Source organism: Cajanus cajan, chromosome 5 (assembly GCF_000230855.2).
Source record: "Cajanus cajan strain Asha chromosome 5, NIPB_CcT2T_4, whole genome shotgun sequence".
Classification (NCBI taxonomy): domain Eukaryota; kingdom Viridiplantae; phylum Streptophyta; class Magnoliopsida; order Fabales; family Fabaceae; genus Cajanus; species Cajanus cajan.
In genome coordinates this window covers 53,483,852-53,496,359 of record NC_138521.1, presented here as the reverse complement: position 1 = coordinate 53,496,359, position 12,508 = coordinate 53,483,852, and the positions used below count along the sequence as shown (strand labels likewise).

At 41.1% G+C, this 12,508-nt stretch overlaps 2 protein-coding genes across 2 annotated transcripts; both read right to left on the bottom strand.

Moving 5' to 3' along the window:
• Positions 1 to 8,505: 8,505 nt before the first annotated feature.
• LOC109800479 (uncharacterized) lies at positions 8,506 to 10,341 on the bottom strand. Its single transcript, XM_083074541.1, has 2 exons — positions 9,786 to 10,341; positions 8,506 to 9,506 (listed from the first exon to the last, which is right to left on the bottom strand). The coding sequence occupies exons 1-2, from the start codon at positions 10,339 to 10,341 to the stop codon at positions 8,506 to 8,508; spliced, it is 1,557 nt and encodes a 518-aa protein (XP_082930667.1).
• Positions 10,342 to 11,139: 798 nt separating this feature from the next.
• LOC145958077 (uncharacterized) lies at positions 11,140 to 12,240 on the bottom strand. The gene has a single exon (XM_083074540.1). It carries the CDS (start codon positions 12,238 to 12,240, stop codon positions 11,140 to 11,142), a length of 1,101 nt encoding a protein of 366 aa, XP_082930666.1.
• Between the last annotated feature and the right edge of the window lie 268 nt (positions 12,241 to 12,508).

Below are 12,508 nucleotides of genomic sequence, written 5' to 3'. Positions count from 1 at the left end.
TTTTCGTTATCCTTACTCTTATATATTAAATGTGAATGGTTATTTTGAGCAAGATCATTTTTATGAATTATTCTTATACAGAAGTGTTTGCAATTTTTTTTTTAATTTCTTATCTAATTCAATTTTTTATTTATTTATGATATTTATTTATTAATTAAATCAACTTTTATATATTAAATGCGAATAATTATCTTAAACAATAATATTTTTAGGCACTATTCTTCAACGAAAATATTTTTTAGCAACTTTTTAACCTTCTTATTTAATTTAATTTTTTTATCATATTCATTTATAAAATTAATTTTAATATTTTAAAAATAAATCATAAATAGTTACAATAATATTTATTGCAATTTAAAAGATTTATTTTATATTTAAAAATAATTTATATATTTAAAAATATCTATTTATACAAAATTTAAATTTAATTATATGTTAACCTATATTATTTATTTGTATATTAATTTATTATAAAATTTAGTTATATATAATAAACATTTACCTTATGAAATGCACATGCTAAAATACTAGTATATATGGGTGAGTTTATTCCATCTTGTTACTTCCTAACCTAACTTTCCTTTATGATAAAAATACATTGGATCAACAAGGTAAAATAACATATCATATCTTATTCCAACAACAAATATTTAATTAACATACATCCAATTATATCTTGTTGTAACATCCTATTTTTTTGAAATAAATAAAAAAAAGTTTACCTTAATAAGGTTTTAATTAATTTATTAACAAAATTCATTTTAAAAAAAATTTAATTAATTTATTAATTTGGATTTAATCTTATAATAAATAAAGGTGTTTTGTAATAAAATAATACATTGGCTAAATGAGTTAGTTTAAGTTACAATTTTGGATTTTAAGAGTCTAACTCAATCACTTAATGTGTTAGGTTTAGAGAATGAAGTCAAGATACACTTCAAAGTTGATTTTTGTTTGTGACTTTTGGAGAAAATGTGTAGAGGAAATGGGATAAGATGATCTTGAGGAGAAAAGTTCAAGACCATAAGTCGCACCCTTCACAAAGGAAATCACATCATTGAAGTAAGGAAGAGTGAGAAATTACCTTCACATGTGTGCATATAGGAATTAAAATGATGAAATGTGTGAAATTTGAGTTTTTGCCTATTTGTAGCGTTAGCATTTATACAAGTAGAACCTTATATTTAGTAGTTTGTCAATGAATTTGATTATATTATGTGTTATAGAGCAATTGTGTGTCCTTTGATGTACAAATTAGAGTAATTTGGACTTAATCAAAGAGAATTCAAAGGTTAGAATAGTTCCTCTTAGAACATGAGATCACACAATATGAGACTATTTTTGAGAGCACAATCATTTTTAAGGAGATCACAGTTGTGTTGAGAGAGAACACAATTGTGATTAAATTAAACATGATTATGTTGTAATTTAACACGATTATGCTTAGGTTAAGTATATTTGTGTTGATTATGTGGTTCTTTTTCAAAGTGGGAAGGCAGAAATATGAATACAATTGTTTTGTGTTTAGCACACCGATGCTCAAAAAATGAATGCAGATGTGTCAAACCAAGCCCGTCCATGCTTGAGAGGTAGCAAACCCATGCTTAACTTCGTTTTAACCTAATATGATTGTGTTATGTGGTAACACGATTAGGCTATTATTGAAAGTAGTGTGTTTAATCTCTACATAGATATTATTTATCTTGTAAAATTATACGAGAGCATAATGTAAAGGCTACTTAGAATAAAAGAGTATAAAAAGAGATCTGTAGGACAATTAAAGAGTATTTACTTAAAGATCTAAGAACTATATACATGAGATGATTATAATGTGAGTGATATGAGTATTTGAATATGATGTATGACTTATGTTAAGTCTAAGTTGTTTTTTAATCATATGCTAAGTTTAAGTTTTACACAACTATTCATTTAGCCTTAGTGAAGACACTTGGACATTCGTTAAGTCTAAGTATGTTATGTTTGAATTTTATATTACAATAATTAATTTGGCCTAATATTATAAAATAATTATATTATTTATTTATAATTAGTGGGTTTTATTTTATGTGATCAAATTAAGTGAGTCTATTAGACTACTAAATTAGTTGATATGGGCTTAAATGAGTAAATGTTAGTGTTAGCCCACTAAAGAATAATAAGAACCCTCTTAGATTAACACACTACAAGATGACAATAGTCTTTAATATACCGAATCACAAGGATAAAAAAACTCATACTCTCTTCTTCCCATCAAAAGAGAGACCACGATCCATTAGAAAACTCAAGAGATTTAGTTGAGGAAGAACCACAAAGTGATTGGTTCTCTATTCATGTTCATTGTAATGATTGTTGAAGAACACTTAGATCATAAATCAACAACAGATGCAGGTATTTATCTTAATCTCAATAATCAAAAATGTTATAGATCCTAAGCCCTTTAATGTTTTGTTCAAAGATGAAGACTTGTGAATCTTGACTTTCGTGTACAAAATAAAGATCATAGAAATTAAGGATTAAAACTTTCAACATGTTACGGATACTTCTTACTTTCACTACACCAAACACATTATTTTCACACACGTTCACTCTCTTTTCTCCCCCACCTTTCGTCTTCTACTCCACCAAAGGCAACGTAAGGGACAATCATATAAATTTTTATTCCAAAATTTGATCAATGCGTCCTTTAGGAAATAATTCATCATTATAATTTGATTTCAAAATAACATAAATATTCCTTAATACAAAAATATATCACTAAGATAAAAGAAAATAAGATGTGCATTTATAATGTTAAGTTTTCTTTTATATATATACTTTTTCATGTAATTACAAATTATCATGACTAATTTGTTGATTTTGATAATAAATACTTTAAAAATTATACTAAAAATTAGTTTTAATTAGTTGATGGTGGGAAATTTTTACACTTTGCAAACTCATTAAACTCTCAATTGACCTTGGATATAAAAATATCAAATAAAATATTTTGAAACAGAAATACTCATCTGGTGTGATTATACAGTTTCCGAAAATCATTGTTTTTAATAATAAACAATCTACCTATACGATCATTTAAAAAAAAAATCCCAACAGGCTAGGTGGTGTTCAAGTCAGTTTATTTATTCACGCTTACCCGCTGCAAAATGCTATTTTCACTGTCCCGAAAACATTACATAAAAGTAAAAGACTCATACTTTTGTTCAAAGTTATTGTCGTCAGAAACATTAATTTGAAGGAAATAATTGAGGTCGTTGGGGCTTGGGAGTTCAATTCAAACATGTATTCTCGGGTCTCAGTAACGTTACGGCGCATTTGTTTATAAACGAAAAAAGTAAAAGCTGGTGAAGATAAATCTACTTCATTAACAATCTCCAGAAAATAACACTTACAAGCACACACGTGAAAAAGACACGTGCAAGCATGCTAAGACATGTTAAAACACAATATTCAATCACAATATTTTAAATTATTATTGTGTCATTAACAAGTGACACTTCACAAATCAGAATTCACATTGCATATATAGTTTAAAAGGAAAACTTATTTTCTTTGAAAATGTGGCATATATTGGAGGTTCAAAGATGAGGTTTGCGTCAACCGCCAAAAGCACCGCACGTGGGCTCCTACGACACAGTATGTAAGACCTTGCAGAGTTGTCGCAGCTTATCCTTTGACTTTCAAACTTTGACCTTGACTTTTCTTCATTTCTCGTATGAATTTTCAACGATTCTTAAAGGGAAAGTTACACTTTAACATTTTCTTATATAAAAGTAATTTAAAAGTCATAAAAGAGAAAGCTGAGGACAATATTCTTTTCAATAATTTGAACTCAACACACATAAACATGTACACACTCAGACACTGAGTATCCATGCAGTGCTTGCTTGGTTATCTATTTTTAAACACTGAAAAGGGTTATGCTATTAGCCGCCGCCTCTCATGTGAAGTAATATAACATCATCGTTTAGCTGCCAAATTTGTGAGATCCATCACTTTCAAACTAAACGGCTTTGGATTTGGATCCAACACGTGCCCAAATCAAACGTTGCAGATTTGGATCAGGGTATTTTTGGTTTGATGTCGGAATTAATTTAATTAGATCATATATTCCCATAAATAAGTTTAACACTATAATATAATCTAAAATCTTAATGTATTAAGTAAATGAATTTTTTTTATTTATATACTATTCAACATGTTCAATTATAGTTAATATAGGACTTATTTTATATTTAAATTCTAACACTCTCTTTCAAGTATAAATCTTTTTTATATAATCATATTTTTTAAGTGGAAGTCTTTTTTTTTTCCACACAAGTATTTAATGGTGGTCTTATTTGCATTGTTGTTACACATCAACGACACACGTGCTTCACAGGTTTGGGGAAACTTTCAATATAAAAGATGATCTCACATATTTAACAAGACTTTCGGTACAAGGGATGATCTTATCCCTGGATTTTTTTGCCAATCCCATAATTCGTGATCCTACTCTCAGATCCATCCACTTATTGAACCATCGATTCTGATATCATTATGGAGGAGTTTTACACCATGAAGCATTCTTCACAATGTCTAATAATAAATAAATCACATCAATGAACTTGACACTATAACATAACCTAAAATCTTAAAACATTAGATAGGTGAATCTTTCTTACTTACATACTGTACCTGCCTGAGGGTACACTCGTAGTCTTCTTAGTGAGAAGGGCCGAACGGATGCTTCAAACGGACTCTTCAGAGAGGGGAGGTACCTGCAAAAGGACGCTCAAGTTAGGACAAACACGATATTCTAGGGTAATTAATGAACAGTGACGTACCTCGTTACGTGTGACCTATTTATAATACCTGACATGGGCCTGAACGTGGTGGACCTATTCTAATCTTTACCAAATTAGGTAATACGATGCTAATTAGCTAACCATGTCTTAATTATGCACTTGTCCTTGTTAACTGTGATTTGTACTATAACCTGTTTAACCTATCGGCACGTTGCCGAGCCGACAGGCTAATGCTTGGAGGGTTGCATGTCTTCGGCTGTTGACCGGGCCGGTTGGCGTTTACTTGGTAATCCTATCGGATCGGCATTGGGCCGAGTCGATACATAGTATGCGGGGATACATCATGTTGTTTGCATCGGCCTTCAGCCGAGCCGACATGTGCCAGTTGACTAATCTCGGCCTTCGACTATAAGCCGAGCCGATGCTAACGTCAGCCTTGGGTATGGTCCAGTTCGCATGGGTGTCTGACAGAACGGCACGTGTTGGTCAACATGACCGATAGGGTCCTCCCGGTACACAAGCCCCCCAGCCTTGAGGAGTATAACGACGCAAAGGGTAAATGTGACACTTCGTTTGTTACCTTTTTGAGGGTAGGCCAAGGGTTACAACTGCTTCAGGGAAACGAAGGGTTGTAACCATTGGTCATTAATGACGCACGCGAGGAGTTATGACTTAATGGAATATGGAGAGACGTAACCATTGTCGGAATACCAAGGGTTATAACCGTTGGGTATTAATGACGTACGCGTAAGGTTACGCATCGTGAACCGTTGGATCTAAGTGATCCAATGGTGTGCAAAGGAGTGTGACTCTTGGTAACTTGCGGAGACTGCCTATAAATAGGCATGTTGGGGGGTCCTCAAACATACGCATTTATTACTTGCTCCGAGCCGAGATCGTTTGAGTTGCTGCATTCGCATATTCTTCACCAAAAATTGGTTAAGTTCAACACTCAGGTACGTAATGGCAGATTTAAATGTTGTTCATATTGACTCCTCCTGGGACGAGGGTGATTCTGGGTTGAGGGAGATGCCGGACCGAGACGTCGTATCGGCCTCGGCTTCCAACGGAGAGGATCATGCGGGGTCCGCACCCAGGTCCGAACGGTGGCAAAGTGGGAGTCACTCTTCATCGACGATGGCTTCTGACGATCAACCGAGGCGAGGTGGTGGATCGTCCAGGAGTTTTGCTCCTATATCAACTCCTGGATATTCGTGGGTGCACGGGGAGGTTGGCAGCGTGTATTCATGATACACCGATAAGAACTCCCTGATCCGCTTCGTATCGGCAGCGAAGTTCTTGACCTTTCCCGAGGAAGAGGAGCCCTCCGCTATCTTTTTTCAGCCGTGTAGAGGTGATGGAGGGCCGAACCCGGATTTCGTATATTTGGACCAAGGGTCGAGCAAATACCAGTTCTTCTATGTGTATGATTACATGTTCCGGGATTTTGAAGATCACTCTACCTTTTGATGATTATTTTGTCAGTATATTGCGCCTACTGAACGTGGCGCCGAGCCAGCTTCACCCCAACACTTGGCGGCGATGCAAGGGTTTAGGCAGTTATGCTTGGCTCTTGGTATCCGGCCCACTTCGCATCTGTTCCTACACTTCTATTTGTCTCGGCCGACAAAGAAGATTAAGTGGTTGTCCCTGGTTCGGCACAGTGATTGCCTGCTATAGCCTTTCACCACCTCTTACAAAAATTTTAAAGTAGGGTTTCTGAAAGTGATGATTCGGCCAGAGCCAGGGAACAAGTATTTTTTTTATGCCGAGGGGAGATCATTGTTTCCATTGTACTGGACTCGGAAGCCGAGGAAGTACAACACGGTCTCCAAATCCTGAATGTCCCCGGAAGAGAGATTGAGTCTGAATTTTTTGGAGAAGTTGCCTCGGCCTTTACCGTGCCGTCCTCTGGTTCGGTTGTGTGAATCGGCTGACGTAGTTGAAGAATTGATTGGTATAGTACCTTTCTTACTTTTTTTAAATTCTTGTGTTATCATTGATTTTGACTAATGATGTGTAGGTATCATGGCAAATCACGGAGAGGACGATTTGGATATTCGCACACTGATCAGAAATCAAGTGGCGGCAACTACTACGAACAGGGCCCCGACCGGTGTGCGCGGGAATCAGCTGTCTGCCCAAGGTAGTGGAGCGGGGCCAACAGTCAGGCTGAAAAAAACCCTCTCGGCCCCAGCCTGAAAAAAGAAGTCCTGACCCCAGGGCCGAGGAAGAGAGCCGCCGGGCCAAGCAGCGCCGAGTGGCGAGTTCATCTGTTCCGGAAAGCTTGGCTGGGCCGAGTTTTCTGGCCGGCAATGTCAACGCTCAGGATTTTCTGAGCCAAGACTTGACCTCCGAATCGGGTCAGGGGGTGCTGAGTCGTATGACCTCGACTCATAAATGGAGCTTCTTTTGTGAATTCCAAGTGCGTGCTGTGGCTTTAGCCCAAAGCATCGTGATGGACCCGAATGGCGAGGCCGATGGATTGCGTCGGGAGCTAGCTGAGCAGGAGAAGTCTCTCCAAGAGACGTTGGCGGCGCTTACTGATGCCCAAACGGCCAACACCAAATACCAGGCCGAGGTGGATCGTCGGGGTCGAACAGCTGATGACCTGGCTCTAAAGGTTCAGCGTCTTGAACTTGCTTTGAAAAGCGAGACAGAGAAGGTTGTTGTTCTGAGCAAGGAGTTGGAGGCCGAGAGGGTTGCTTTCGGGGCTTACCAGGAGAAAGCGCGCAACAAGGTCTTAACTCAACATCAGGCTGGCTTTGCTCAGGCCGCCCGACAAGCATGCTTCTTCGGCGACTTCCCCCCTGAATTTCACCTGGACATGACCAAGGACTTCTTCCAGGGGAAGTTGGTGGATCTGACTTCTATCCCTCCTGACCAACAAGCCGATGAGGAGGCCCCGGCACGGCCAGCTGGGCCGAATGAGGAGGTGACGGCGTACGAGGAGGGTGCGCCGGAAGATGGTCCGGTTCAGGGGGAACCGGAGGTTAGGTCTTAAGCTTTTTTCTTGGTTTGTGTAATGTTGGGCCGATAGTGCCTCTTCTTTAATGTATCTTTTGCAAGGCCAGTAGTGCCTTATTGAATGAATTTTACTTTCGTTGCCGTTACATATTGGTGTAAATTTTTCTTTAGATGATAACAACTCGATTGATGTAAGCCGCCTCCTTATTCGAGAAAGATGGGAGGGAAAACTAACTAAAGCCGCATCCTTGGCCGAGAGACATCTCGGGAGGGAAGACTGGTGAAATTAATGAAAGTCACATCCTTGGCCGAGAGACATCTCGGGAGGGAAGACTTGTGAAATTAATGAAAGTCACATCCTTGGCCGAGAGACATCTCGGGAGGGAAGACTTGTGAAATCGGTGAAAGTCACATCCTTGGCCGAGAGATATCTCGGGAGGGAAGACTTGTGAAATTAATGAAAGTCACATCCTTGGCCGAGAGACATCTCGGGAGGGAAGACTTGTAAAATCAGTGAAAGTCACATCCTTGGCCGAGAGACATCTCGGGAGGGAAGACTTGTAAAATGTTAACATAAGGACGCAATAATGTTGACAAGCTTGAATACTGACAACGCTTTTTCATTAATGGACTGATGCCTCGTTAAAAACCTTGCCGACCAAAAACCCCTTTTCACAATTTTATAAGAGGAAAAAAGATCGGTTCAAGGAAAAGAGTGCATCATTTTACACGTAGTTGAAATGTAAATACAAGTTTAGCTGTAATATGTCTTCAGATGAGTGGAGTTCCAAGTTCTTGGTATGATCTTGCCCGACAGTTCTTCTAACTTGTAAGCCTCATTGTGGAGGGCATGTCGTATCCGGAATGGGCCATCCCAATTGGCCGCCAGCTTTCCTTCAGAGGAGTTGCGCCTTGCCGACCCGGTTGCTCTCCACACGAGGTCACCCTCATGAAATGTCCTCGGCTTTATATTGGAATTAAAGCGTCGGGTCATGCGTTGTTTACATGCCTCGGCCACTATCTGCGCGTTCGTTCGTATTTCATCTAGAACATCCAATTCGGCTTGGAGTGAGTCGTCATTAGACTCCTCATGGAAGTGTTGTCGCCTGAAGGATGGTTCCCCTACTTCAACTGGGATCATCGCATCCGCGCCGTATGTTAGGCAAAAAGGCGTCTCCTTGGTGGTTGATTGGGGGGTGCATCGATATGCCCAAAGGACTTCTGGTAGCTCTTCGGCCCATGCTCCTTTTGTCGAACCGAGTCTCTTCTTGAGCTCAGTGAGTATAACCTTGTTGGCTGCTTCGGCCTGCCCGTTTGACTGAGGATGCTCCACTGATGTGAATCGGTGCCGAATGCCAAGGTTTTCAAGGAAAATGTTGAACTTCTTATCAGTGAATTGAAGACCATTGTCCGACACAATGGCATACGGGATGCCGAAGCGGGTAACCAGATTTTTCCAAACAAACTTCTGAACGTTGGCTGCGGAGATGCAGGCGAGCGGCTCGGCTTCTATCCACTTTGTAAAGTAATCTACTGCGATGAGAAGGAATTTAACCTGGCCTTTTGCTACAGGGAACAGACCGAGCACGTCTATCCCCCACAAAGAAAACGGCCACGGGGAGCTGATACTGTGCAACTCGGCAGCCGAAGCGTGGATGAGGTTTCCATGCTTTTGACATTGTACACATTTTTTAACAAACTCAGCACAATCTCCTTTCAAAGTTGGCCAATAGTATCCGGCACGCAGGACCTTGGCTGCCAAGGTTCACCCCCCAGAATGAGAACCACAAATATCTTCATGGACTTCCTGCATAACATAATCGGCTTGTAGGTTGTCGACGCATTTGAGCAACGAGGTGGGGAATCCTCGCCTGTAGAGCTCGTCGGCTACTATGGAGTACCGAGCCGCTTGTGTTCGTATCTTTTTGGCTTCTATCGGATCAGTTAGTAATTCCCCTCGGACAATAAAACTCCGGATGGTCGTCATCTAAGTCGATGTCTGAGTGTCAGTTGTCATGCACTCCACTGTCACACTTGGGGAAGGAATCTCCAGGTGAATGGTTGTGCGCAATTGTCCTGGTTTCCGGCTGCTGGCGAGCCGAGCTAACTGATCGGCTCGTTCATTATTGCTTCGTAGAACGTGTCGTATTTGAACCTCAGTGATGTCGTCATTGAGTTTTTGGAAGAGGTGGTAGTATTGCAACAGATTGGAGTCTTTGACCTGAAAGTTATCATTGACCTGTTCGGCCACGATTTTAGAGTCGGTCCAGCATCTGACTTTTTTCACGCCCATCTCGGTTGCTAACCGTATCCCGGCCAGCAAGGCTTCATATTCCGCTTGGTTGTTAGATGCTCGGAAGCCGAAGCGGAGGGATTGTTCTATGGTGATGCCCGAGGGACTAGCCAGAATTATACCTGCCCCACTTCCTTGGGCATTAGAGGATCCATCGACATGCATGGTCCATGGTTCGTCTTCAAAACGACCTAGAGGAGTGAGCTCGTTGACAAAGTCGGCTAAATGCTGTGACTTGATGGGGCCTCTTGGCTCGAAAGATACGTCAGACTCTGAAAGCTCGACCGACCATGCCATCATCCAGCCAACAATCTCTGGTTTTCTTAGGACTTTTGCAATTGGAAAATCAGTTCAGACAACTATCTTGTGACTTTGGAAATACTGCCTGAGCTGGCAGGCGGTGTAGATGAGCCCTAAGGCTACTTTTTCTATCAACTGGTAGCGTCGTTCGGCATCCTGTAGTGTTCGACTAATGAAATACACCGGTTGTTGTTCGTCTTGCTTCTCTTGAATCAGGACGGCACTGATTGAAGTGCCGGAGATAGCTAAATACACAACCATGCCGAGGTTGGTAACTGGTTTGGAAAGGATCGGAGGTGTACTGAGACGCTCCTTGAATTGTTGGAATGATGCTTCACACTCCGGGGTCCATCTGAACCGCTTCGTCTTCTTCAGTAAGAGAAGGATAGGTTTAGCTATCTCGGCTAGGCAAGGAAGGAACCGAGAGAGTGAGGTGAGTCGGCCTGCCAACTTCTGAACCTCTTTCAGAGTACCTAGACTTTTCATATCCAGAATGGTTTGGCATTTGTCGGGGTTTGCTTCAATGCCTCGGTTGGACAACATAAACCCCAGAAATTTTCCACCTGAGACCCCGAACACGCATTTTTCGGGACTAAGTCTCATCTGATGTTGCCGAAGCGCTTGGAAGACATTAGCCAGGTCACGCACGTGTGTGGAAATGTCGCTTGATTTGACGACCATGTCGTCAACATACACTTCCATACTTCGACCAATCTGTTCATGAAAAATTTTATTCATCAAACGCTGATATGTGGCTCCGGCGTTTTTCAACCCAAACGACATGACCCGATAGCATTAGTTGGCCGTTTCAGTAATGAATGCCGTCTTTTCTTCATCTTGGGGATGCATACGGATCTGGTTGTATCCCGAGTATGCATCCAAGAAAGACAAGAATTTGTGACCCGATGCTCCATCAACGAGTCGGTCAATATTCGGCAATGGGTAGGCGTCTTTCGGGCAGGCTTTGTTCAAGTTTGTGTAATCAGTACACATACGCCACTTTCCATTCGGTTTCTGAACCATGACAACGTTGCCCAACCATGTCGTATAGTGCACTTCTCGGATAAACCGAGCATTTAGAAGTTTTGATACTTCAACTTCGATTGCGGCTTTCCTCTCTTCTCCGGCCTTTCGACGCCGCTGTGCAATCGGCTTTGCCTCTTTGCTGATTGAAAGCTTGTGGCAAAGGAAATTCGGGTCAATGCCAGGAATGTCGGAGGGATGCCATGCAAACAAGTCTTTGTTGTCAAGAATTACTTGTCCGATAGCACTCTTTTCTTGTTCAGAGAGGACGGTCCCTAGGTAAGTAAGCTGGGAGTCCGAAGTTCCAACTTGAATCGATTGCTTATCTTCAATAGGTTCTACCCTCTCTTCTTGATCGATCCGGGGATCGAGGTCCATGGCCGATTGCTGTGACACCGAGTGAACGCCTCTCGGCTCCTTAAGCGCTTCGTCCTTCACTCTTGGTAATCGCAAGCTGGCAAAGTAGCACTCTCGCGCAGTCTTCTGATCAGCATGGACCGTGATGACTCGCCCTGACTCAGCCAGGAACTTCATGGCTAAATGAGGGGTGGATACAACCGCCCCAAGCCGATTAAGGGACGGCTGGCCGAGTAGAATATTATAAGATGTGCTGGCATGAACTACCACATATTTGACCGAGATGTCACGATATTTGGCTCCTTCAAACCCAAACCGGGTTGACAACTTGATATATCCCTTTGTCTTGACTCGTTCGCCTGAGAACCCAACCAGAGGTTCATCATAAGGAATTAGCTCGGATTCTGGAATACCCAACTGCTTGAACGTGTTCCAATATAGGATGTCGGCTGAACTTCCCTGATTAACCAATGTTTTACGTACAATACAGTTGTGAATTTCAACACTGATTACCATCGGATCATTTTGATCCGGGTCGATGCCTTTGAAGTCGGCCTCGGTGAAAGTGATGGTAGGAAGGCGATGACGAGCTGTTTCTACTGCATGCAAATGCCGAACGGCTCGCAGGTGTCTACGTTGGGCCGATGAGGATGAGCCCCCGCCAGCGAATCCACCGGCTATGGTGTTGATGACCCGCCTAGGTTACGCCGAAGGCTCTTCCTCTCGTCTATCTCTCGACCGACTACGTTCCCTGTATGAGTGCGTTCCTGTTCTCCTCTGCTCA